Source organism: Orbicella faveolata, unplaced genomic scaffold, assembly GCF_042242905.1.
Source record: "Orbicella faveolata isolate gen_17 unplaced genomic scaffold, um_ofav_v1 contig_35, whole genome shotgun sequence".
Taxonomy (NCBI): domain Eukaryota; kingdom Metazoa; phylum Cnidaria; class Anthozoa; order Scleractinia; family Merulinidae; genus Orbicella; species Orbicella faveolata.
In genome coordinates, this window is record NW_028301564.1 from 13,142,885 (window position 1) to 13,169,898 (window position 27,014).

General features: G+C 38.7%; 2 protein-coding genes, 1 long non-coding RNA gene and 1 pseudogene across 5 annotated transcripts in view; 3 read left to right on the forward strand and 1 right to left on the reverse strand.

The window, feature by feature from the left end:
* Positions 1-5,473: 5,473 nt before the first annotated feature.
* LOC149103375 (uncharacterized) lies at positions 5,474-8,425 on the forward strand. The gene is made up of 3 exons (XM_089274181.1): positions 5,474-6,040; positions 7,466-7,617; positions 8,330-8,425. Exons 1-3 carry the CDS (start codon positions 5,503-5,505, stop codon positions 8,423-8,425), a joined length of 786 nt encoding a protein of 261 aa, XP_089130307.1. The 5' UTR covers positions 5,474-5,502.
* A 667-nt stretch (positions 8,426-9,092) lies between these two features.
* Positions 9,093-10,440, reverse strand: LOC149103376 (uncharacterized). Its single transcript, XR_016201784.1, has 2 exons — positions 10,303-10,440; positions 9,093-9,537 (listed from the first exon to the last, which is right to left on the reverse strand). It is a non-coding gene; the product is annotated as an uncharacterized LOC149103376 (long non-coding RNA).
* Positions 10,441-10,838: 398 nt separating this feature from the next.
* LOC149103377 (uncharacterized) lies at positions 10,839-17,668 on the forward strand. Of its 2 annotated transcripts, XM_089272623.1 has the most exons (4): positions 10,839-10,904; positions 11,343-12,118; positions 13,677-13,742; positions 14,043-17,668. In XM_089272623.1, the coding sequence occupies exons 2-4, from the start codon at positions 11,995-11,997 to the stop codon at positions 14,987-14,989; spliced, it is 1,137 nt and encodes a 378-aa protein (XP_089128749.1). In that variant the 5' UTR covers positions 10,839-10,904; positions 11,343-11,994; the 3' UTR covers positions 14,990-17,668. The 2 variants fall into 2 exon arrangements, with proteins under 2 accessions (XP_089128749.1, XP_089128748.1); XM_089272622.1 differs by lacking the exon at positions 10,839-10,904 and having other exon boundaries at positions 10,955-12,118.
* Positions 17,669-19,892: 2,224 nt separating this feature from the next.
* The window catches only part of LOC149103378 (macrophage mannose receptor 1-like), a 137,722-nt pseudogene continuing 130,600 nt past the window's right edge, over positions 19,893-27,014 (forward strand). Inside the window, exons 1-4 of the transcript XR_016201777.1 lie at positions 19,893-20,087; positions 21,574-22,008; positions 23,525-23,911; positions 26,663-26,749. The product of XR_016201777.1 is annotated as a macrophage mannose receptor 1-like (transcript). The remainder of the gene's footprint in view (positions 20,088-21,573; positions 22,009-23,524; positions 23,912-26,662; positions 26,750-27,014) is intronic.

Consider the following 27,014-nt stretch of genomic DNA (forward strand, 5'->3'; position numbering starts at 1 on the left):
ATAATTTGAGCTTTTAATTTCAATACTAGTATGTTTGCCACACTAAGTATATGCGACACGCTCCGATCCATAATTCTAATAAATAAAACTCTGGTAATATTAGAAGTTAATCCATCTTTGTCAAACAACGTTTTAGATCACATGAAGTCCAAAGTCGTGTCCGTTGCACTTACAAGAAACCTTCAAGCCCAGGACAACAGTCAGTTGAACACTGACGACACCTAGAAAGCTCTGCTGCAGAAGTCACAGTACATGTAACTCTTTCACGGACTGAGGCGGGTCTGGACACTCATGAAACCATTGAAGACTAAAAAGGCCTTCTTATGCTAATGTTAAACAGACCAAGTCTCGGACCCATAGAGAAGAGTCTTTAACCCACGAGGATGGAACCGCCAAGCAAACGCAGTCTGAAGATGAACCTTGTATGCCATTGAACAGCTCACCACTGGATGCTACGAACAAGCTTCAGGCGCATGGAGTGGTAAATGTTAGAAACGCGGAAAAACAGGAAAACAAAGATCAGGTTTATGCAGTTTTTCATAAAGATAACAAAGTTTATGTCAAAGTTTATGTCTAGCAAGGACACACACTTGATTCCAAGTGATCTTGCCTTGGCAGTCTGGTGTTTGATGATGCTGGTAAACAAGCAAACGCCTTCGTGTTGTTCAGTGTTGCCCCCATGCAATCGTATACGTTTGTATTATTTAGCTCTTTCCATATGCAGTCGGCAAAACGACAAGTACGTCTTGTTTCATTTTAAAACAAACTTTCACCTGCTATTTCCTGCTCTCTCTTTAGTTTGAAATTTAACCAGAAATAGACTGGAACTTTGTTAAAACATCAGTAATACTAGACTACGAGTAGCCTCTCTTTCGCTTAGTCCGTCGTGCGTGGCGCGAAAGAAAACCGCGAGAAAAAATGGCCGTGCGAAATCCTAAAGGCAAGGAGCGCGCGAAAGGAGGGACTACCGCCTAAGCCCACGCAAAAATATGATTGGCTTATGTTAGGAGCGTTGACAACGTGTTGTCAACATTCGAGATACGTATGACGTCTTGCAGGAATGTTTTGGAACCGGAGCAAATCCCCGGGGGGGGGGGGGGTACCTGGGCCAATCTTTGTTGGGTATGTGCCGCTGGCCTCTCAGAACCCCTACCCCATTATAGTCATATTCTATGGCCAATTGTAGACCCCATCTTAGTCACTTTTGGGTAAATGTAATTTTCACGACCCCAACTTAGTCACTTTCTGTTTTTGCGTCTACCGTTTAAATCCTTTTTAACTAAGTCTTTCTAAAATGAATTGACACATTTAATAAACTGAATGAAGAACACTTTACTTTACAACTACACTATAAACATTCTGGTACATTTGCTTACCATAAACATTTACAAACATACCGTCATAAATAACACTTATTACAGCAAAAGAAGATCCAAGTTATCTTAACTTCGATGGACGCAGAATAGCAATTTTACCGTAACACGAATGTGGACTTTGTTCTGGACTACTGTGCAACTGGTTAATGTTTAAGTTGTGATTTCAAGGCCGGAAATGTAATAATGGGAGCCGTTTGTCAAATATTAAACAACAGCAATAAATACGGTAACATTTATAAATCACAACTTGCCAGAATTTTCTTACTCTCAAAATCCCGGAAAAGTGTGACCCCATTCTAGTCACCCTATAAAAAATGCTTGAAAAGGCGACCCCATTATAGCCAGTCCAGTCGTGAAAATGCGACCCCATCCAGCGGCACATCCCCATTAGCCCATTTATAGGAAGTGCCCCCCCCCCCCTCCCCGGGAGCAAATCGAAGCGGCACCAGAGCAAATCGAAACGTTGGAATCGCGCTTCGCTAGCCGTGATGTTCTTGCGCATCTGCCAACAGGCTTTGGAGAGATTTAAATTTATCCAGTGTTTTGTTTGGCAAAGCTTTCCGCCTCCAACTCGGCTGCAAACGTGTTAGTAATTTTCGCCGCTCAACAGCATCGTCCAAGTCAGCGAATATAAATTCAATGCGCTTGGCCTTTCTGCCGTCCATTTGAAAGATTGAACCGGACTTTAATTTCACTCGAAACGGGACATTCACCTGAAACTTTCCGCTGCTATCGGCAAACATTTCACTGCAGTTGGCTGGTCTCCTATGTCAAATAAGTAATGTAAATTCTCGGTTAAAACTGTGCATTTAAAATTTTCGCAATAACTTTTAGATTTACACCTACACGTACAGACGCAGTGAAAATCGTTGAAAGATGCCTCATTCGCCGTCTTCTTTTTAAAACTTCTTTGGCAGTTTCGCTGAACGAACACTGAACGAAGATATACTTCTCACGGCATATGTCTTTGCCTGGCTACTTAAAGAGTAGTAGAGCAATTTTATTTAGGATAACACCCGGGGTTATTGGCAACAGGCGATAATAACAGGACGTCAAGATGAGAAATCCTACACCGGGAAATCACTCGGCCGTGAAAAGGGCAAACTCTTGGGCTTAGGCGGTAGTCCCTCCTTTCGCGCGCTCCTGGCCACCGGGATTTCGCGCGGCTATTTATTTCTCGTGGTTTTCTTTCGCGTCACGCACGACGAACTAAGCGAAAGAGGGACTACTCGTAGACTACAGTAATACCCGCACTCAACTCTTCTTCTGACTGCAAAAGGGGACGATTCAATTTTTATTGTGAAAACGTGCGGTAAATTACCGACTCCACGGGGATCTAATCGCTTCTCATCAAATATAATAGATTGACAGTTTTCTCGCCTTTTCTGCTTTTCGATCAATGGTGTTTCACTTCGCTCGGGTGAAGCAGAAATGAACAAATTACAGACATCAGGGCAGGCTCACTTTCTTGGCGCCTCTTTACCAGACTCCTTCCCGCCTGATCGCTTTGCTCTTCGCCGCTCGCGCGCGTGACTCGAAGGTAAGCCTGCTCGCAGGTTATCGCAAGTTATTTCCGCGCAATCTATAGAAGAATATATTTATTTCGTTCTTATTTTCGTTGGTGGATAGGTTTATATCCTGGTTGCTGAGAATACAATTTTTTCCTTGTCTGGTCTGTTTGAGATGCTGACCTTTGATCAGATTGATATATAACCAATAACAAGAGTGTATTATTTATTTTTTCGCGTAAAAGTGTAAATCGTCTGTACATTTCGTGACACAGCTTATTTTGAATAAGTTAATAGTGCCGTGTTGCGGTAACAAGATGCCTGCTTTGAGCGAAAATCAAGGTTCAAGCCCATTCTCGACCCCAGGGCCCTTCTCTTTTGCGCATGACGGACGGCGAGAAGAGCTCTGGCCAAGTGGGCCAGGAAGTCTGTTCTGATTGGTTTATGAGTGAAACAATAAAAACGTTTCTGATTGGTCAATTTATTACGCGCTACCTGTAATAAATTTACGGGAAAACTTACAGTGCGTGCAGGGAACAGTGAAGGAAATGGACGAAACACCGAAAAAACTGTGCAATCGGAAGGTCAAAATTTGCCGTTGCTGCAATCCTCATTTGTCCAACGTATATGACAGCATAGATTTGTTTGGAAAAACGATTCAAAGGGAAAATGTGATCGAGAAACTAAAAGAAGTGGGAAAGATCCAGGTGCAAGAGAGCGATGAAGATTTCCTAACAACAAAAATCTGCAGGAAATGTTTCCGAAACATTTGCTCGCAATCCAAAGAAATCCAGATAGCGGATTTAGATAACGCTCGGCTTAAACGTGGCAGAAAGCCTTCAACACCAACACAAGAACCGCATGGAAAACGAAGGCCTACAGTTCCCACTGAGTTTACGACACGGCACTTTGACACCACCACCTCGACTCCGGCCGATCAAGCGGCTGATGAAGAGTGTAGCTCTGAGTTGAGAGTTCAGATTTCTTCACTTTTCTCCGGCGAGCAAGTTCCTACAAACAGTCACGATATCCTTCCCTTACCTGTGGTAAGCGCGAGAAGCGTCTCGAGTCCAGACAACGAATTAAACAAACAACAGGCCTCGGAGATATTAACCGATGCTGGTCTTCGAAACTCACAGGTTCGTTTTATTATATTATTTTTAAGATTTAAAATAAATTAAACGGAGCTCGTGAAAAAAGTTCCAGGAAAGAAGAACTTGTGCGATTTTCGAAAAAATTGTTACGCCGGTATTTCCATCCGAGTCTGGATAAACTACCCCTGTTGATATTATACGTAAGTTAAATTAAGAAAAGAAACATAATGGACAAAATTGTTTTCATTTAATGACCTTCCAGCTCATCAAGTCATGCAAAGACGCCATACCAAAAGCAACAGTTACAAAGGTATTGAGTACTGTGTAGTGGGGAATTCCAGAGGACATTGCCAAAGAAGTTCTCAGTGTTGATAGCATCAAGGGGGCCATCAAGTTACAGCTACTTAAAGAAATCAATGACCAATGCCAATCACTGTGTGTAAGGACTCGTGGTGAGCCGTCGGTCCTTAAAGACACATCAGTGGAAGCTTTGGAATCTGTTGAGTGGTGCAATGTTATGAAAGAAATGAAGAACAGGGCACCAGATATACTAGACTTCATTGCAACAGTGGCTGCTCCCAGACTAAAGAAAACATGTGGATGCTCAAGTCCCTCCAGTGTACATGGTTTATGCAATGATGATGAACCAGAGGTGGCAAGAGCTTAGCTTGGTCCAAAAAATTGCTACAATTATTCTTGGAGTTGGGCACAGCAGCAAAAAGGTAAATTTAGCCATGGGCAGATCCAAAATATTCAAACAGAAGGGGCCAAAGGAATTGTGGCAGAGTGCAAGCCACCCCCTCCCCCCAAACAGAATGAAAAAATCCCCTCTTTAGATGATTGGATTTTTTTTCAAAAATACAAGAAAAAAAGGGGTGGACAAAGGTGATGCTTATCAATATATTTGATCACTTAGTGGTAAACTGTATTGTGCTGTACTTTTTTTCCCAAGAAGTACATTACCTCTCATCAAAATGTAATTATAACCATTCCCTAGCCGCAGGTAAAACCTAATGAAACTACATAGAAGTGTCTGCTTGGGGGTGTCCACCTTTTGGTCAGAGAAGTTTAAAATGTAGAGTGTCTAAGACAGAGATGCCTTAGCTTCTGTTAGGGATGAAGTTTTATAAGAAAACTGTGTCAAGACTTACTGGTACTCACAGACTTTTTCATTTAGCAATCATCTCAAAAGTTATTAACAAGTTTTTTATAGGTGCTGATGTATGGCTTTTAATTAAGTTGTTGTTTCACATTTATCTGTTTTATTTTTTTTATTTCTTGCAATATGTACCATGTAGACCTTTGAAAGAATGAGGAGTCTTGGTATCTGCCAGTCAAGGGCAAATTACTTGAAAACTATGGATGCCATTGGTAAGCATTCATTTACAACAGTTTTTCTTAAATCATAAATTATTTTAAAGGGCATAAAATATATGTATTATTGTTATTTTCCTTCTTGAAAATTAAGGACTTTTTCTTCCTTTCTTTGCAGGTGATGGGCTTGTACAAAAGGTTCGTGACGTAATGAAGGAAAACAGTTCTATGGAATTAAGAGCTACGTTTGACAATTTTGATTTCAAAATTTTAGCAAATGTCATCCTGAAAAATCATAGGAACTCTGATTTTCACTGGATAACGCATTATTTAACATTTGATCAGATCTCAAGTGCTGGGCTTGATGATACAAAGCCACTGGTGAATGACATTAGCACTTTCAGCAATTCCAATTACTTGCTTTGTAAGGATGAGTTTCAGCTTTTCAGAAAAGAGTTCATTGTCCTTATTAGCAGAATACTGGTAGAATTCTTTCCATGTCTCAGTTCCTTGGAATCTTTTATCCCTAAGCATATTAAGCATCGCTTCTCTGCAGAAATGGCAAAGAAATCTATTGTCATCAACCTACCAATTGTTCCATACAATCAGTCGAAGCATTCTGATGTTGTGCAGTATCTTGAAGTGCTGCAGGAGCTACTCACTGAGGTGTACGCCCCTGATGAGGGAAGTATCGCAGAAGAAGTTTCACAGCTAGAAAAACTGGAAAGAACAGATACACTTCTAAAAGGTGTGTGAAAAGAATGTCACAATAAGTTTTATTTATTTTTTTGACAATCAATTACTAAACTGTAGTGTATCAGGGGTGAGTACAGGATTTTAGAGAAGGGGGTTTGAGAAGGGGACTACCAAAGGCACCCCCCTGTAGGGGGCCCGGGGGCATCCTCCCTCAATTTTTTTTTAAATTGAGGATTTCCAGCAATCTGAGACCAAGTCAGCATGTTATAAATGTCTTTTTTCTTTTAATTTAGGAGGTTCAACCAAAACCCCCTAGATCTGCCCTAGGTGTGTTACCTTAAAATTTTCTGTTTTAACTATAGTTATAACAACAAGAAAAAAGAGCAATTTTTATTAAATGAGGTATTAAATTCTGTCATATGGAATTCTTTCTGAGACAATGCTCACTTCTTTATTTTCCCATCTTAATGAATTTGCAAAAAAATATTTACACACAACAATTAAGGTGGCTGAACACAGTTTTCACGTGCGCTTTTGCTGATGCCATTCAGCGCACGCACAAGGATTGCTAAAAGCAAGCATGCCGTCAATAGAGCGATCATTTTATTTACTATCTGTGTTATTTTTCTCTATAATTGAACCCAGAGTATTGATGGTTTTAGTCTTTTATTACAAAGATATGTTAGGAAAGGTAACGCTGCAAAGAACCCAGCAATTCTCAGCTTTTTCTTTGTTACTGAAAGAACCCAGTTAAATGCAGCGCATGCGTAGTAGGTAAAAAAATTGCGATTGAATGAAAATTGCACTCTCGGAAATACGCCTATTACTCGAAAACCACTTATTAGAATTTCACGAAATTTGGCACAAAAATACTTAAGGAAATAAGTAACTGGAGTATTGAAAATGATTGAACTTTAACAAAGGAAATTCTAGATACTCCAGTGAACCTTCAACAACGGATAATTAAGGATCTCTCTGTTAAATTATTAGCAAAATGGTGTTAACTTGTGAGAATCGCTACAAGCTTGTTGCATGCAAATTGTAAAGAAAATCTAATGACTAGATTTTCTATAAATAAACAAAACCGATTTTAAAGGCCTGTTTATATTTATTCATGTTGCCATGGCAACGGCACTTACATCAGCTTAACCATCAAAAAACCAAAGTTTGTGATGTTAACTTGCCTGCTGCCATTTTTGGCGAGCAAAGGATCAAGGGTTTTAGAGAAAAAGGTGAATGAACACAGGTATCAAAAACTGTGTTCAGCCACCTTAAATTAATGCGTTTCTGTCAATAATCAGTTGGCTAAATTTATGACAGAAGTTAATGTATAATTATAATAAAATATGAAATATTTTAACATAGGGATTATTTGCCTTGAATATATGTATTGAATGTATAAACAGTGAAATAGATTTACTTCAATACATGAATTTTGTTTTCAAAAAGTAATTTTCTGGTGTTCTACAACTGGTAGGAAAGCATATCCCACTGTTTGGCGACCTTCTTGGTCGGGAACGAGTGACTGGAGCGAAGAAAACTAGAGCAGGCTGCGACTATTCATGTGAAAAGTTTGAATGTGTTATAGAAGCTGCAGCTGTCTGGCATGCTAAGCAGTCATTCCTTGGGGTAAGACTGAAATGCCTCTGTGGGTGGGGGTGGTGGAACTGAATTTAAAATAAACAAAAATCCCATTGATGCTTTTTCCTTCTGATATCCTAACTCCCTAACCCCTTCTGAAGATATAGGTCATTTGACCCTTGTGCAAGCAGTGCATAAGATTTTTACAAAGTAAAAGGGACTAAATTGTGCTTTGTAACATTATTTACATGTATACATGCACAGCTGCTTACAATATGATTTCCCAACTTGATGTACTGGTTTTTAGATGGTCAAGAAAAAACAAATAATTACTATTTAATGAATATAAAAAAATAACAATTCTATATGCATTTAATGCAAAACCTAACGTAGCCTACATCTGGACTGGAGATTTCTGTCCTGCTACCAGCTCAGAGGACTTTCAGTTCTCAGGCTATAATCACTTATTGCAACTGTCAAATGTACTGTAATAGGAGGTGAAACTAATGATAATAATGATGATGATTTAACATCATAAATGATGGACTTTAATATTTTCAATGATATTATAAAACTATGCAAGTATGAGATTGAAATGTCAGTATGACTTTTGAATTTCAATCATGTTACATTACCAGATCACAGTCCTAAGTCCTCCATGTTACTGACCAGTTTTAGTAGTAGTCTAGCTATCACACAATCAATTGGTGTGAGATTGATACATTAAGTCACTGCTTTCTTTTATTAATTCTCTCTTTAGTACATCTGGGAGCAGCTGTACAATACACAGTCTGCACGAGATGTAGGTACCCTCTACAACTTGAGGCAACGTTTTGGCTTAGTAAATGTTTCCTGACCAAAGTTAAGAGCAACTTTGAGAGTGCCAATTCCCTTATGTTATCAGCAACAAAAGCCTACTTGTGTAGTGCTTTCATGGAGTATGCTGGTCTAGAACGATTGGATGGTGCTCCAAAGAAAATTACTTCCTCAGACCTGAAGGACTTGGAAAGGATCATTGGTTGTTTTGTGGATGAGTACATGATGCTTGAATTTGATGTTGAAAAAGCTCTGAGACAACAAAAAGAGCAAGCACTGCAGCAGCCACAGGCTGAAGCTGCTGCTACAGAACCCAGCCCTTGTGAGATAACTTTAAGAATTCCTAGGAATTCCTAGGAAAAAATTCCTAGGAATTCCTAGGAATCTAAGGTGTGAATTTTCACGGTAATTTGGACTCGGAATTCCTAGGAATTCCTAGGAATTCCAAGTTTACATAGAGCTGATTTGGAATTCCTAGGACTTCCCAGGAATTCCAACTGAAATATACTCACCTTGAAAATTGCTTAAAATTCCTAGGAATTTCTGAGAATATCTTGGAATTTGTAGGATTTTTTGAGAATAGGTTGGAATTTTTTGGAAAATCTGAGAAAAACTGGGAATTTTGTATCATTTGTAGGCCAGAGAAAATTTTGATGATCAATGGCCAGCATTAAAATAACAAATAAAGTCACTGATATCACATCAGACAGGTTTTAAATCAATGGTTTATTACATTCAATGGCTTTAATGAATTTAAACATAAGAAAAATTATCCTGTTTCTTTTTCATTACATCAAGAATCAAAAGTAAAACTGAAAACAGATATGAAGGTCAAACTTTTACATGTTTGATAAAAAGAGAACTTTTTCAGATAATTTACTTACTTTTTTGGTTTACAAATCCAACAATTTTCCATACACAAGATTTTAGCTTAAATTATTGTTATTATGTGGAACAAATCTGGATTTTCATGAATGTAAGGAATCAATGATAAGAACAAAACTGAGACAATTCATAAAATTAAAAAAGGCTGAGTTTGGGCAAACTTAGCTGCTGTTCAGTTATTTCTGTTGATTCCACAGCTTCTTTTGTTGCCCTCTAATTAGGCTGTCAGCAGCTAGCCTCTTCATCCTCATCTCTGTTGTATGACACCTAAAACAAAATTAAAAAATACATTACATTGCTATATATATGAGGTACTGTAAGACTGGGATCCAAATATTTGTGTGCTCACAGTTTAATACATGCAGCTAATTAAGACCTGACTGTAAGCTGGTTGAAATGTTAAAGGAGAAGACTTGATAACTGTGAAGGTGCTTCTCTACTATTGATAAATATATTACATAAATCTTGAGCTTACATTAGATTAAATCAAGGTTTTCCTTCTTCTATAAGTGTATCGACAACTCTCGAATTGGAGGATATATATCACGGTTTTTAGCCAAATTTAGACTTTAGAAATATTAAAAAAGACACTTAAGATATTAAAGGAACATTTAAATAATAGAGTAAACACAAAAGAATATACGGATGGACAAAAATTGATGATCAACACGGATTGCCATACAGTCAGGCTGAAACACACAGGAGATATATCAAACTATGCACACTGTGGCTGCCTCGTTGGAGTTTTTGTCAAGAACTAATTGACTGGGATCAGAGAGAACTGCTATATTTATTTCGTTTGAACAAGTGAGGCGAGAGAAACGACTTGTTATTCGCAAATCAAATTGTTTAGGCACGCACTCTGGGCAACCTAAATTGTTTCAACTTTGCTTTAGCCAGAATTCATTTCATGCCATGACTGAGTGGCCCACTCGTGTATGATCCGTGATGATAAAGTTCATTCAAAAGCTTTAGTCCAAATACAAGAATTTACTTTGCATAATATAAGGTTACTTGAATTCGATTACTCACCAAATAATTTTGTATACGGCTAATCTGCCCTTTGAATTTTTCCCCGTTGAAACATCCACAGTAAGACTTTCTTTTAGCTCCAAATCTTCGCCAAGAATAACTTGTTTCTCGATAATGACACTCACGCTGTTTTCTTCTGGTCACAAGACCGCAGCAAAAACCATTCTGATATAATTTTGGAAGTGAAATCTACTAAAACGCACGAGCGATCAACCGTTAACGCTGAATTCAAAGATGGGCGCCAAAAGGGAATGAATAAAGTGACCTTTGTCACGTTCAGTCACGACGATAGTCACATGAAAATTCGCGTGCTGTGATTGGTGCAGTTGATCAGTTGAGGAGAGAATGGAAACTGGAGAAGAAGGAGAGAGAGACTGGCAACGAGGGGACCGGACCAGTCGCTTTCGACGGCAATTCTGTTTCCCTTTCCACGCTGTTTTGGTGGTCTTTTGAAAGATGGGTCTTGCTTCAAAAGGAAAAAACTACACAAACTTTTTACGACGAAATCAAGGATGGAACGTACTTTAACTGGTTGATCTGTTCCCGACGGTTGTCAAGATAACAAAGGATCGTGAGGCACTTAAATCAAGTTCGCTGCAAAGGTAAGGAATCCAATTTTATAGGGATTTTCTGTTATGATAAGCTATAATTGTAAATAAATCAAACTAAGCAATGCCTTGTGTGTTCTTTAAAAACCCCAAAGGCCGAAATTCACCTAAAAGGTTTAAGATCGACCTGAGGAAACGAGATAAATTCTGCGAAATAAGCTTAAGCTTGTTGTATTAGTCCACCAAGTCTATTTTGAGAGCCCACGTGTTTCAACACCCAGTCAGCACAATGCAGCAAGTATAAATTTGCAATGCTTGTCATTTTTTCCTTTGAATTATTTATAAGTATTAACATGATATGAGATCTATAGTCTTTTCAATACATCAAGATGTAGGTTTTTTTTATTTGTCATTTATGTCAGTTATTTATTTGTTTCCCACTGACTCATAATCTTTTTGATTCTTTTGATTTTGTTGTGTCATGAATTAAAGTGACTGCCAGGACAAGGAAATGCAAGAAACATATTGATGATCCCACTATACCCATACCAAAATCTACAAGATTCGACCACATAAATCGCTTAAAGCAGTCTTCCCAGGCCAGTTGACGTCATCTCCCTCTCTTGCATCCCTTTTTCCTGGAGATCATTTCCAGCACCATGAACAGGACACCACAGAGTTTTCCGCTCACCTGAGTGAGATGGCTGTTGGCAAATATGTTGTGGATGACTTTGATGGATTATGGAGTGAACCTTTATGCAAGAACTGAAGCTTCACAGAAGCATTTGATGAAATTGAGTTGCCTATACCTGAAAAGACTACAGAAATACCAATTGATGTAATACACAACAACTCAGATTTGTCCACAGACAGTGATTCAGATAATGATGTTGAAGTTTCAGTTCCGACTCCTCTGAAGAAATTGAGAACTCTGACACTGATGGCCATTCACTGGACTCCCCTGATGAAAGTGAAACTAATGGTTCCCAAGAAAAAAACATTTTCTGCCAAAGAATATGCCTGTATGGCTATTCTGGCCTTAATTTCAACACATTGTATGACAATGAGAGGCTGCTAAAGATATCCTTGTTTTAATGAAACTACTGGTAATTTGTCCAGAGAATGTCACAGTACAGTTTTACAAATGTACAGCAAGTGTGTGGAAACTGTGAGCTTTTCACTTATGACATCTGTGAGAAATGTCTTCCTCTTTTTCCTAAAGTCAGAAAGGATCAAGTCAAAAATTGTTCAACAGTGGGCTGTGATGGGTATGTGTGTGAATCTACAATTATATTAAATATATACATGCACATATATACTTTTGGTTTTATTGAAATTGTAAATAATATATATTCATTTATGCTGACAGAATTTTTTGCTTAATCTATTTATCAAATCTAAGAGCATCCATTTTTCTATCAGTTAAACTCTGGGTGTTTGATTTAAGGGTCTATACGGGCACATATACACTAACAAATCATGTTGGATCTAAAAAGCAATGTTATCAGTGCTATAGCTTTATGTTGAGTTGTCAGACTTAAACTGGAATTAATGTACATTTGTTTGGAAATAATTACCTTGGAGCTTGAAAACAATAAAAAGGTATGGAACTCCAGAGAAATGATCCTGTTGATTTTTACTAATTCACAGAAACTGATTCATGCACTGAATTCATCTTTAATTTTGACATTTTGGGAAATTTACAGAAATTTCCAACAATGTTTCATGTGTTTTAGCTATTCCCAAAAATTCCTAGATATTCCAAACACATTTTTTAAAACAGTCTGGGAAATAATAGGAGTTCCTAGGAATTCCCAATAATTCCCAGTCATACTTTTCACTATTCCCAAATATTCCCAGAAATTCCAAGGTCTTGGATTAAGCATAATTTGCATGACTTGGAATAACTTGGAATTCCTAGGAATTCCCAATAATTCCCAGTCATACTTCCACTATTCCCAAATATTCCCAGAAATTCCAAGGTCTTGGATAAAGCATAATTTGCATGTCTTGGAATAACTTGGAATTCCTAGGAATTCCCAGACTACTGGGAATTTATTTTGCAGGGGAGGTTTCAGTAATCACCCATCTACTCAGCAGGTACAGAATTGAATACTTATGAAATTTATTATGTTTATGTTTTTATCTGCATTATTTTGTTAATCATTAGCTAAGGTTAACATTCTTGGTCATCAGTTAAAGAAATAAGAGGCAGTTGTTACATAGTGTTGAGGTAGGCAGCTTTATTGTTGGAGTAGGTGGCTGACTTTGCCATCTCGCTTAAAGAATCAGGTGATTAGCAAGTAGAGTAGCTGGGGGAGATCATGAAGTAGATAGTGATTTTTGCGGGTATAGCTGGGTACTTCTGACGAGCCTAAGAAGGAACAATAATTTTCTGTTGGCTCGGATCTGAAAGAGGCAGCCATTAGCTACTAATTACTTAAGGGGCTTAATTGTCAGGAACAGACAAGGGAGATGGGTAGAGAAAGGGACAGCTACATGCATATGTAAGGGTAAGCTAAATAAATTAAACACCCGCAAAACACTTTGAAATTATACAATATAATCACTTAAACCGTGTCAAAACTTTTTGTGGACATTAAAATAGTTTTTACCCAATCTGTTACTGGTAATAATAAATCAGGGATATCACCAAGTGAAAGACAATTTTTTTAATAGCTCTCATAATTTTGAAAATGAGTTAATAAATGTGCAAAACAATATGCATATAATAATACATGATAAAACATATTTAAAACCTCACTAATTAAATCAACTACACATAGGCATTTTTTTTTGGCTCATTGTTGTTTATGTTTCAAAAAGATCAAGAGCAAAGGGAAGTAAACACAGCTTCATTGAACAGAGCAAAGAGACCACCCATTCAACCAGGTGCATATTACATATATTACATTTTATACGAAGTTAAATTTATGTACACTAAAAACAAATGGTTTTGGCTCTTTTTTGTTACAGGTCATTGGCTTTTTAATTCACAATATTATTTAAAGATTTCATGGTACAACTGCTACATGTATTTCACTCTTCAGACAAAACTAATGGTAATACAGATGACTTAATTGCTGAGAAGTTTTAAAAATTTGTAATATTTAATATATACATGTAGTACTAAGATACACTTTTTGAGCAAGAATAAAATGCATCTTGCATTCACTGTTATGCATTTTGCAGGTCACATTGTTGCTCTTCTCCAACAAGTACCTAACCAGGGACCTATAGTACTAGGAGTGGGGAAAGTAATAACTCCTCCACCCACCATTGTGACCAACACTGAGACTGAATTGGTGTATGTAGCTCATGTCGAGGCTGCAAGTCCTGAAAGAAACACACACAACCTGCATGTTGGACAGTACGTGATTTGGCAGAAAAACCTCTTAGCATTATGTGGTCAGAACAAAGCAAGTCAAGAAGACAACAAACAACAACCTCAGTCTGAATCATTTACTGAGCCAGAACCTACAATATCAAACATACCACCACAGGATCCACAGAAGGATGACAGGGTACTCAACTATGGCTTGCAAATGATACAACTTGGCACATTACTGATGCAACTGCAGGATACAGAAAAGGAGGGGGATGGTGAACGTAATCTAAGAAATGCAAAACTATTAATGCTTTATTTCAGATCTAGACTTAGAGGAATGAAGTATGCATTTGAAATGATGCGGTTTATAACATGTGTTAAGGCCCTTTACACTCAGAAAGTAGCCCATAGGATTATACATGGACAGTTTGTTAACTGGAGAGGTGGTGAAGGGAAGAATGTTGCCAATGACCGTAAACAAGAGCACTTTGTTAAAGGCCACAAAACTGTTCTGAAGGATCTTGTAGCTAACAAGACACTCACAGAAGTAGAGAGGGCTACAAAAGCTTCTTGTGGTTTGAAAGGTGTTTCAGATAATTTTGATAGACAGTGTCAAATTGCTCCTGACTACACCCTTCACACATCTCTGAGTAAGCAAGATGACGAGAGGGAAATGATTGAACTTATACATAGCCGAAGACCATTTGTGTTTACTTCAGGTCGTAAACACAACTCTTTCCCCACCATCCCAAAAAGTCCCCTCGACCAGTTGGACATTGTAAAACTGGATGCTTGGTTAACTAGACATTAAAGGAAACTGGCAGCCTGTAGATTTGCTGGAGCTGACACTGATGAGGATAGCAGCAGTGATATTGGGGATGAGAGTGACAACGACTTTGATGAAGAGTCGGATGTGGATGAGATCAGTCCTGATTAGTCACACAAAAAGTGTAAAGTGAGAAATCATAAGCACATTATCTAAAAGGGGCAAAGTTTATTGTCAGTCCAACATAACTTCAGCCATCTTACATTGTTATAAGAATTTTACAAATTATGTAAGTTTACACACTTGCATACACATAGTATCTTAAATGTGCTCAGTTTTCCAAGATAATTCAGTAAGTACATGTACCATTGATATGTCGAGAACAACAGGTAATCCACATAAATGTACTTATAACCTCCAGGGAAGCCATTTCCATCCACTCACATTTATCCTAACATTCTTGAGGGTAAACCATGAATAACAATGCATATTTTAGAAAATAGCCCAAAGAAAATACGTGCCCTAAATGGTTAAAAATCATATTTATGTAACTCAATAGAAAAACAAAAAAGTTGTCCTAGTCACATTGTTTATTAGTTTCTTTGGGCTCTTTTCTAAAAAAGATAAAAACATTTTCTTGGTGTTTCTATTGGGTTATACATTAGAAAAACTTGTGAAAGTTTGGGAGGATGTGAAAAAGCCGTGGAAACACTCGCCTGTCAGCTCGTGGTCACACAACATTTCTAGTTCTCCCAAACTTCCTTTTGTGTTTTTTAGGTCGAGATTTCTATCATGTGATAATTGACGAGGGTGCAGCCAGAGTCAATTATCACGCATAGAAGTTGAGAGCGAATAATCTAATTGTTTAAGTGTAAATCTACTAGTCGTTCTAAACTCTATCTAAATCCTCTTTAGAGACACTTAGAAAATGCCAAGCAGCAGCAGTCATTTTGTTAACAAGGGCACACTGCTACACTACTCACTATCTATCACAGAATAGACAGTGAGTAGCGTAGCCAATCAGAGACTGGCATTCGTGATAGAACACTAGTAGATTCATACCAAAACTTGATAGAAAAACAGACCATGTTTTCTCTGTCTTAAATATTAATGAATTACACATGAAGTTTAGTGTAAAGGTTTGACAAGAATATTGTGATGCCACCCAAGTAAACTAGAGCACCTCCCATCTCCGAGTTGACATTTGCATAGTTTATAACCAGCCACTTCACTATGACTTATTTAAACATAAGAATGGAACATAACTCCATCTAGGTCTGTAGCTCAATTAGGACACTTTGTAGGATGTCAAAAATAGCTTTAGCATTGTCTTCACTGAAAACAGGTAAATAGGATAAAATACTCTCAATGGAATCTAAGTGCTCAAAGTTTTGCACTGCTTTATCAACTAACTCTAAGCTGAAACAAGTTGACAAGCTCACACTGCCAACACAAGACCTGGAAGTACCCAGGGTATCACGAAAACTAAGAAGCCTCTGACGAAAAAGGTCTCTCTGTTCTTTGGAAACAATGATGGAACCAGTAGGTGCTGTACTCTGCAGATCAACTTCAGTGACAAATTTTGGTTTCTTAGCTTCACTTATGCAAAGTTCACAGGAGCATATGTTTCTGTGGTAGTCACAGCAATCATGCCCACCATCAGATCTGTCTGGGGCTTGATACCCAAAATATTGGAGAATAATTTCGCGTTTGCAGTCAGATGTTGATTTCACAAACTTAATCATAATATCTTGTAGGCCATGTTTGGCTTTACTAATGTCATATGCATTGTAGTAAATTGTAGCTTTGGCTGATAGACCATCCCTTCCAGCACGGCCAGCTTCCTGGAAGTACTCCTCCATGGTGTAAGGTACACCGAGATAAATTACCCTTCTAATGTTAGGGCAGTCTATGCCAATACCAAATGCAGTGGTCACAAAAAAAAAACTCTGTGCTTACATTTATTGTTAGTAAGTTCTTCCACAATGTGCTCTTGTTCATGTTTTGGGTATTGTGCATGATATTGTGTAAATAGCCTGTTCTTGGCCACTTTGTCTGCATGGAGTGGCTCATACTGATTATCACCTAGCTCAGAGCTGAAATAAAGAAAGCTCTCAGCACAGCCCTTCAGGTCCCCATAAAATATTGTTAACGGCATGGCAGATCTTTTAGCCTTTAATTCCTGAGCATAAGGTGTAAGAATTGTTATTCTTTCTTCTTTATCAGCTGGTCGGGGTTTTGACTCAAAGAAAATATTTTCTCTGTTTGGATTAACCTCAACAACAAAAGGAAGCTGAAGACCAATGGAGCTAACAATCTTTTCTTTCTTGCTTTTGGTAGCTGTGGCAGTTAGAGCCACGATGGGCACATCAGGGAAAATACTGCAGATGGCATCAAGCTTCCCAAATGCTGGGCGAAACTCTTTCCTGAGTTACACAAAAAATATAATAGATGGGTTTTAAGAAAAGTGGTCACATCCATTTTATACTATGCTTTGTTTTCTTTGATTGAATTGAAATGATTAACATTATTCTCTTGGTTTAAAAGTTTGCAACCTTCCATATATTTGAGTTAATGCCAAACTGTACATGTACACACATTAACCTGCCACTAAATGGTTTTGAAATTTGTAGCAGAAATTTGACAAGTAATTAAGTTAGATGTAAGGTAGAACAAATTGAAGTTCATTTGAAATTAAAGTGTGCTTTAATACGTTTTACTTAATTTATAACAGAAGTTGTATCTGTGTAAACCAAACGAAATCACTAAAAGAAAAGCACTCACCAGTCGTCTACTAAATGCGCCTCATCTACTACAATGCAACGCACATTTCTCTGAAAGTTGGTTGTTTTCAGCATCGTTTTTGTGTTCTTCTCGAGCAGAAATTCTGGGTGTGAAAATATCAGTTGTAGTTTGCCGTCTGTTACTAAGGACATTGCTAAATGGTTGGTACTTTTTCGTTCCGTCGAGAATAATGGCTCCCAAGTGATCCAATTTTCCTATCTGATCTCTCATCAGGGCATTTAGTGACGATACGACAATGGTGATGGCTTTTGTCTGTGTAGGTGGACCTTTAGCATCAACAAAGTCAAAAACATCACTTAACAGATGGAAAACGAGGGACTTTCCGAAACCCGTCGGCAAAACACCTAAAACGTCTTTTTTAGAACAAACTACGGCTTCGATAATTGCCTTTTGCTCAGCTTTAAAGCAAAAGTTTTCGTCTTTTCCAGCTTTCTTAAAGGCAGACACAACAGCCGCGTCCAAGTAAGCCGCCATTTTGGTTTTTCAATGAGCATGCGCTGTGACGCCAGCATAGCTAGATTTTGGCTACGCTTGCGTAGAGTTCCCCAGAGCCTTCGCGCGCGATCAAGAAGGCGAAGGGTCTGGGGTCGAGAATGGGTTCAAGCCCCCATGGCGTTGTTTAAATGGGTTTCAACTATCAACGGCCTACGCCTCATTGACCCAAGACAATAGCTTTCCGGTCAGATGGGGGACGAATTATCCCCCAATGGTGCTTTGACGACGAGAAAGTGCTTTGCAGCCGTTTGGACCGATAACAATAATTATTATCAGAATAGTATCATATATTTTTTTGTCTCAAACGTGTGACCTCAGTAACCTTCTAGGAGTAAATGTCGTGACAAACTTATGTGATCCGTGCGGATCCATCTAGCTCAATTAAAATGGCGGAAAGTCATACGGTCACGTTCGCTTCGTAATCCATATGTTGCGAAATTTGATGACCCAATGACGGATGGATGTCAAGGAACAAAGGATTTTCTCGCCTGACAAAATTTTTACAGCCTCCAAAGCTAGTCTACGGAATCTTTGAAGTTTCGTTGCGCTTGCAAAAATTTTGGTGGGTTTATAAAATCGTTCGCACTAGAAATGGCTACGTGTTGACAGATTTTTTTGGCAATTCAAACAAAATTTCGGGTAGTGCGAACAGGCCCTTATCCCCCATATCGCCATGCACACCTCATTGGACCGGAAGTTGCGTCGTTATTCAAGTCGCGTTTGTAATCTTTGTGCTCGCAAGATTCGAAATCTTGGATCACTGTATTCATTCGTCCAGGAATCGATACAAGGCAAAATTAGTACGTCAACTCCTATAAAGTCAACTCCAGTAAAGAAGCGTTTGCTGGAAACGCCAGATGCACAAATCGGTTCGAGTCTTATCGCCTGTGACAAAAACAAACAACGGAAAGTCTTCTCGGAAAACTTTGGAATTTGGTCAAGAGAGGCTTAAAACGTCTGAGATAATCTTCCCCTAGGCGGCCTTGTTTATAAAACCAAATCTGGAAATGTCCTCGTAAGAATTCCCCGCGACGAGAAGACTAAATGTTTGCATTGGTAAGGCAAATATGTAACAATAACTGGCACGCCGCAGTTAACACCATAACAAAATTAATCATTCATGATTGTACTCAGAGGCTCTAAATACTGTCAACAAAAATGCTTCTAATGAAATGGCAGAGAGTACCTACGAAAATATGTTGCTATGTAACAACCTAGACGAAATCACTGGGTTTTCCCACACAGTAGTGCGCATTTTCTGTCCCGTCGTCGTTATCTTGTCCTTGGCACATGTGGCATTAAAGAAAGTGATGTTAATGCTGTGTCGCACTTGCCTCTGCAAAAATGCGCAGGCTTTGAAATACCAAAGCGTCGGCACTGTACTACAGTATTTCTATCGTACTGTCGATCGAGGCTCACGACTAAATCCTCGTTCGGCGAGAAAAGTAGCCTGAGTATCAGGCTTTTACTACTCGCGGGGTATACTCAGGTTACGAGAAAAGTTGAAGCTTCTTGTAAACAAGCTCGGGCTCTCAGAAGTTCGACTAGCTCAGCCAAACACGAGCCCCGTTCGCCAGCGAACGGGGCTTGTCTGCAAGCGTTTACCTCCTTCCCCTCCCCCACCCTCATGTTTCTTTTTTTGGCTCTCGCCCCATTTTCCGCGCAGGCAAAACACTGAAAACCCGTTCCTCGGTAGCTCGGTCTTTCTTTGCTCCTAAACTCCACGGATACGCTTGCTACGCAGGCTAATGTTTATCGGTTTCAATGGCGATGAAGACGATGAACTTGGCGACGCTCCCCGTTTGGATCATAGTGGCGATTCAAATATTCCAGTTTGGTGTGGGTAAGTGTGGCGAAGAACTGCTCGTTGTTAACTCAAGTATACGATTACAACCATGGAATCACTGCATTTCGAAGCCAATTCTCATGCAAGGACCCACAATTTCGCGCTCAAAACTTGTAATAACGAGTTATTAAACACATAACATGTTTGATTACCTATTTACCTTGAATACAAATCATTTTATACATTATCAAATTAACTTTTCAGGAAAGTTTCACGCGATTTACATGCGAACTTGTTTTGACAAGGAATTGAAACGAATATCGCATTGATCATAGATGTATTTTACGTTTGTGCGAGTCAGCTTGTAAGCTGAGACCCCCACCTATAGACTCGTTTTACGTTCAATTATCATTTTATCATCTCATATGTTTTTGAAATGGTGGCAGCGATCGGCAGATCACGAACATTTGTTGTAATTCCCTTTGGTTTTAACACTGTCTTTCACAACTAGCGTGACCAATTCGTGACGTGCCATGCCCAGCCTTCAGCTCGCAAACGATGTGTAACGCAACGTTTCTCACGTGAGTCGTTTTTAAAGGATCTTTAAATCCAACGACTTTGTTTTCGTTAGCCCGATTTATTGATGATTGTACGAACTTCAAACACTCAACGTAAAACATCTCGTGTAGTACTTTCTCTGCAGTTTAACACAATTACAATTAACATTTGACATCCTCGATCGGGAGAGGATTACGGAAGTGAGCATCGAGTATTTTTTTTATTATTATTTGAAGGTATCATTATTTCTTGCAAAGGGTAAAACATTTAACCCATTTCCCTACTTTGCCATACGTAAGTATAGAGTGTAATCGTTATACATTGTGTCACGGTATGAATTGTGCCAATGATGTTTGCACGAGAAATGCTAGATTTCTTGCAGTGACATAATTGATCAGGATACATGTTTGGGCGTAGGATATACCCTTTAGTGTCCTTGAGATTATAAGGTGTCCTGCTTTTCACCGTCGTTGATCAGGAAAATAAAAACATGAATAAGTTCTGACCATGGTTAATTGAATGTTTTATATCCAGAAAGGGGGAAGGAGGGTGGGGGTTACTCTGCAAAGTATTATGCGGCCTGGCTCCGCCCCAAGGTTCAACCCTTTACCCTTTTATATACCATTATGACAGATAAGGTATGCCTTTCGTATACCTTCTACTGAAAAAGGTACCACTTTCTCTTACCTTCTTAGGAACATCGCATCTCTTTTCTAAACCCTTGAAATGTAGTTAACGAGGTAATGCTTAATGAATTAAATGATACTGCCGTAAGACGATTCTGTCTTCGAAATATTTGGATTAAAGTCCCTTTTGAATACCTAAAATACAGATTTCTCTACCCTTTCACATACCTGAAGCCCATAAAAGGTACCCCTTTCTGGCGGAGCCTCCACGTATAAACCATTATAGGGAGTTCCTCCCCTGGTTGGAATGCTTATAATGAATTACTTTTCATCTTTGATCGTAATTTTTTGTTACATAGGTGAGACCTTTAAATGGTTCAAAGGTGGCTGTTCCAATTACACATTTCACGTGAACTCTTTCCGCCTAAATTGGGAGCAAAGCAGACAATTGTGTAAGAAGACTGGACTGGGTGATCTTGTCTCTATTGAAAGTTACGCGGAGTGGATGTTCTTGAAAAACACTATTTTAAAGTTGACAATAACTGACGAGTATTTTATCGGTTTGAGAATAGACCGTCGGTCTAGACAGTGGAGATGGTTAAGCAACAAGAGCACTATTCCGAAAGAGCTTCCTTGGGCTACAGAGGAACCGAATGGTTTTGGGGATTGTGCAAGTATGTACAAGGATTATAGGAAAGATTATGGCAAGTATAATGATTTGGATTGTACAAGACATTCCAGAATAATCCCTGGGTATATTTGTGAGTCTCCTGTTGATGGTTGCAATCAAGAGGGTAAGTCTTGTACATTCCACATATACTTAAAACGATTGTTTTCAACATTTTTTTAATCGTCTAACTTATCTTCGATGTGATGATCCGTACTTCCACTAGCAATGAACTGATTTCCCCTTGCGTTCGTGCCTCATGCTTTTTTTGTTTTTTGGATCGATTATGAGATCTTAATCGTCTTAGCCTTAACGTCGTCCAGACAGAATGTATGTTCATTGGAACCCGACATAAAATATATCTGCTCCCCGACGTTAATCTTGACAGATATTACTGATATCGACTTGTGAATATCTCAAGCGTTTTCTTGCTCGGGCTTCAAACACTCAGTACAAAACATCATCACATGGAGTGGAGCACTGTCTCTACAGTAAGTTAACACAGTTATAACTAACTTTTGGCAGCCTCGAAATGAAATTTCAAGCAGAGGAAAAACATAATCCACTCCCATACGCAGGCGTAGTGTATAATCATTATGGTAAACGCTAGATTGCTCGCAGGGACATGCGACTCGTCAACGTACCCGTCGACTTCCGCACAGCGAAACCAAATTCATGAAAGCCACCCCCATAAGCGTAGGGGCACGGGAGCGGGGTGACCTTATTGCCAGAAAAAAAATTACACAGTGCCCGAAAGTGTTGTTTAAACGCACTCAAATCGCAGTAAAAACAAAAACGTTACAATTCTTACGTCTAATGAAACTGTTATCATTATAAGAAAAGTTACGCATACTCTATTAACCTTGATCGATAGCCAAGTAAAATCAGAAACTTATAAAAGAAACAGTTAATTCTTCCTCGTACGGAGAGTTCAAGAAAAAAGTTCAACCATCACAAAAACAAAAGTCTTGGTCTTAATTTGCTTTGAGTTTTTTGTCATTGTGTTGTTGATGGAAATACTTTTAAACAATATGTGGCTTTTCCAAAACAGAATACCTGGATCCTTATATCATTTGACCTTAACTCCTTAACAAACGTCAGAGAAAGTAGCCTACAAGCCTGGCCTTGACTACCTTTCTCCCGAGTGCTTTTGGCCGAATCATTAGCGTTTTGGCCGAAAAATTTCAAAAATTTCTGAAACTTGGCGGGGGGTGGGGGAAGGGGGCTGCAGCCCCCTCCCGCCCCCGTGGCCCTTAAGCCTATGGTCACCCCCCAAAAAAGGTTGACAGAAAAACTATAAAATGAATATACTGAGAGGCAACGGCAATATGTTCGGGGATAATAGGAAAACGTGGAACTTAAATACTGCCTACGCTAGGTAATGTGAATCAACTTTTTGATAACAATTTTGTATGTCTTTTTTTGTTCAGTAATTATTATCTTTTTAAAACGGAAGTTTTCATGGAAAGTAGAGTTGCTCTTGCTACACCTATGAAAATGAAACGTCAATGTCGTGGCTACAAGCAGTGAGCTCTTATAAATTTAACAATAACCACATTACCCCAGTATCCCAGTCTTTGTCGGTTGATTCATTTTCCAATCAAGCTTGTATGTTCTTTCATTCCTTTTTCTATGAATTTCAGATGGAGATAAACGTTGCTCTTGCTACACCTTTGAAAACGACACGCCAATGCAGTGGCCACTGGCAGAGGACAGTTGTAAATTTAATAATAAGCATCTGGTGGTTATGGAAACAGAGCGAGAGTGAGAATTTATAAATAAAGAGATTCAAAAATGGAATAGTGGCAACGAAATTGAATGGCACATCGGTTTGTACAGAAACTTGACAACTAAAAAGTGGACTTGGATCAATGGCAAAAACGTAACTATAAACAAATGGCAGAAGGATAAGCCTCAAGACAGTGATTTTTACACTGTGATGGCCAAGGAATCTTCAGATAGAGTTAAGGGATCGTTTAGCAGCATCAAGGGAAACATTTACCAAGGATGGATTTGTGAGGAAAAAACAGGTATGTGAATGGGTCTATATTCTCTACTTCAAGCAATCAAGCCCATCTAATTGATCTCCTCCCCCCTTTCACATCCACTCACCCCCCCCCCCCCTCCGTCTTCCTCCCTCTGCCTCCTCTTAATTGAACACCGTGACAAATCGACAAACACACGTCGAATACTGGTGAGACACGGCACACGGACATAAACCACGCTCGAATACTGACAAGTACGGGTCAATGGAAAAGCAGTAACTATTTAGACAAATGACAAGATGGCAAGCCTCATAACAGAGATTACTACGCCCTAATGGCCCAGGAATGGCCGCAAGAATTTAAGGGATCGTTTAGCAGCATCAAGGGAAACATTAACGGAGAATGGATATGTGAGGAAGAAACAGCGTTAAATACTGTGTGAATAGGTCTATATCCTCCACCTCCAGCAATTAAGCCCCATCTCATTGCTCCTCCTTCCCCTGTAACTCCTCCTCCCCCGCCCCTCCCTTCCTTCTTTCCCTTTCAATCGAGCACTGTGACAAACCGAGAGGACACCGTCCGTGACACGAACAATGCCGGAGGATTACTAACGAGACACGACAGGGAATGTGTAGAACTAACAGGTTCAAACATTTGTGAATTCCATAAAGGTTATATCAAGCCTTTGTTTTAAACTAGAGGCTGAACATACTGAGCATGCAGAGAATCTACATTTCTTTAAAGCTGTTAATAAGCATTGCGTTGCGCGTTTTGTTTGTCCTTGGGCGTTTTGCTTGTCCATGTAAGATGTGAAATAAGTTGAGTAGGAAAGGATAAGAAACATTGAAAGCATCTTCAAAGCTTTTTCAGGCAGTCTAATTAGTGCATGCTTGGAGACCAAGGAACAGATAATTTAAAAGCTTACGCAGGATGCATGGTTTAAAAGAGGCCTTTTTTAAATCCTCAGTCCCACTGATTCGGCCTGCTTATACTTGTGAGTCCCTGAGATTGGTCGCATTCTGAATTATCTGGCGATTGGGAGGTTTAAGGAAGAGGTGGAAAATTGTTACCACTGTTATCATGCAGAAATTTCCTGATACAATTTTGCTCGTTCATTTTGATCTGCTGTCACACGAGTCAGCTCCGCTCCGCTGTCTTTTCTTTCCTGCCATAATAGGCCATTCATTTTACAGTTGTGTGTTTACTTACCTGGCCTATGAATGTAAGGGAGGCTGGAGGCGACCTTGCTTTGATGCAGACGTCTCTGCTTTTCTCATTTAAATGCCAACTAGTTAGCATAAGAACAACTTGATTTACACAACAAAGGCAGTGAAGTCTTTATCAATACAAGGTCACCTGCAGCCTCGCTGCCATTCAAAGGAACAGACAACTGTAAAAATGGTCCATCGAACACTTAGTATATATACTTACTTGTGGTCCTGGCCGTAAATGATATCGATACCTTAATTAATTTATACAATAGAACTTATACTACTCTCAAAATAGCTTGGACCTCTGATCGGAATGGTTAGACAGGTAACGTTAGTGTTTATAGTGATAAATACTATGGTAGAGGGAAACTAGAGAGAATAATCGCTTAAATAAGGCTCCTAAGCAACACTCTTATTTTCCGTTATAATAATGTTTTCCTGGCCCAGGCTGAATTTTCCTATTTTTCTGCCCACTTTAGGCTGAAGATATTCTTATAAAAAATCTTAGATAAGATAAAGGAACACTATCATGACACTGACGACGTTGAAATAATTTTGGAGCCAGAGTACGTTCTTTAAAGCCTAATATGACACACATAACTCAGCTCTTACAGAAATGGTACTAGCATCGTACATGAGACTAGTGCTGACCTTGTTGTTCTTCTAGTTTTGCCGATTAGATCAAGAGAACGGAAGAGTTTTATACGCTTTAGTTAAAAACAGAATTTTGTATTGTATTTTGCATTTAAGGTAATTCCTCTGAAATAAAAGTGACAATAGATTTTTGCTCAAACTTTGTCCACTGAATATTTGTCATATGATAACTTCAATTTTGAAATAAAAAAGGGAGGTCCCCATGCTCATTAAGGAGCAGTGAGGCATTGAAAATGCCCCATTTTGGCATTATTTAATGCTTATTATATGACCGTATTCCCAGTAATTATAACATCTTTGTAAGCCCGAACTCATAAGAACACGCATTAAACTACAGTCAATACAATGTGTCGGACACAAATAAACGTTTAAGTTTGATTCAGACAGAAAGCTAAATCCTTGATTAAAAATTTGAACCAAATTTCTTGACGTGGTTACCGACTGCAAAATAGAAAAGACCACAGTGTATCTGCTATTTTCTTATTTATTCAATTTTTAGCAGTAGAAATTAGATCAGTCTTTTCTCACGCAAAGCTTATGATTAGTTGATTACAACGACTGGAAAAAAAATTGGGGTGCCCATGCTCGTTGGTGAGCTAGAGCCATTTTTCAACTGACAGAGCTCAATATCAAGGCAAATCCGTCATGCTTTCAATGTGCGCATGCACAAGCGCGCGCTAATGACGCCATAAATTATGCGCAGTAAGGATGCGCAATGCAAATGTGAGGAATGACCTTAAATTACAAATTTTCATCACACAATTATATTCTTTTTAAAATCTCAGCCTCGGGATATATTGGGTTTATTCTTAAAATATTCCTAAATTTCAGCCTCGATAATCTTATAAAATATATTCTTATTGAAAAAAAAAAAAAGTCGTACATGCATTTGTTATGGAAAGGTAAACTGTACTGAAAATTTCTTCAACAGATAACTGCCAAGGAGTCTGCATGCTTAATAATCCGGTACAAACGACCACAACGTCGCCAATGGCTACCGCTAACACCATCTCATCAGGTATACTTTTTGTTCTCTTTTCGAGCCTGTAGAGCTATAATACATATGGAAAGAAGCAGAGGCTGTACAGCAGCATATTTCCGTAGCATTGTATGGAACATTGTCTCATTTGCTTTTAAGTTTTCTTCTGTTCATTTCAAATAGCACTTTAAAGCGCAAACAGGTCATGGTCATGGTCGTCATGGTCATGGTCGTCATGATCATGGTCGTCATTATTATTATTATTATTATTATTATTAATATTATTATTATTATTATTATTATT

Coding starts and splice junctions, on each gene's coding strand:
- LOC149103375 (XM_089274181.1), top strand. CDS start 5,503: ATGAAGGAAAACAGTTCTATGGAATTAAGAGCTACGTTTGACAATTTT. Junction 6,041..7,465: donor AACAGATACACTTCTAAAAG/GTGTGTGAAAAG, acceptor TACAACTGGTAG/GAAAGCATATCCCACTGTTT. Junction 7,618..8,329: donor CTAAGCAGTCATTCCTTGGG/GTAAGACTGAAA, acceptor TTCTCTCTTTAG/TACATCTGGGAGCAGCTGTA.
- LOC149103377 (XM_089272623.1), top strand. CDS start 11,995: ATGTACAGCAAGTGTGTGGAAACTGTGAGCTTTTCACTTATGACATCT. Junction 12,119..13,676: donor TCAACAGTGGGCTGTGATGG/GTATGTGTGTGA, acceptor TGTTTCAAAAAG/ATCAAGAGCAAAGGGAAGTA. Junction 13,743..14,042: donor GAGACCACCCATTCAACCAG/GTGCATATTACA, acceptor TGCATTTTGCAG/GTCACATTGTTGCTCTTCTC.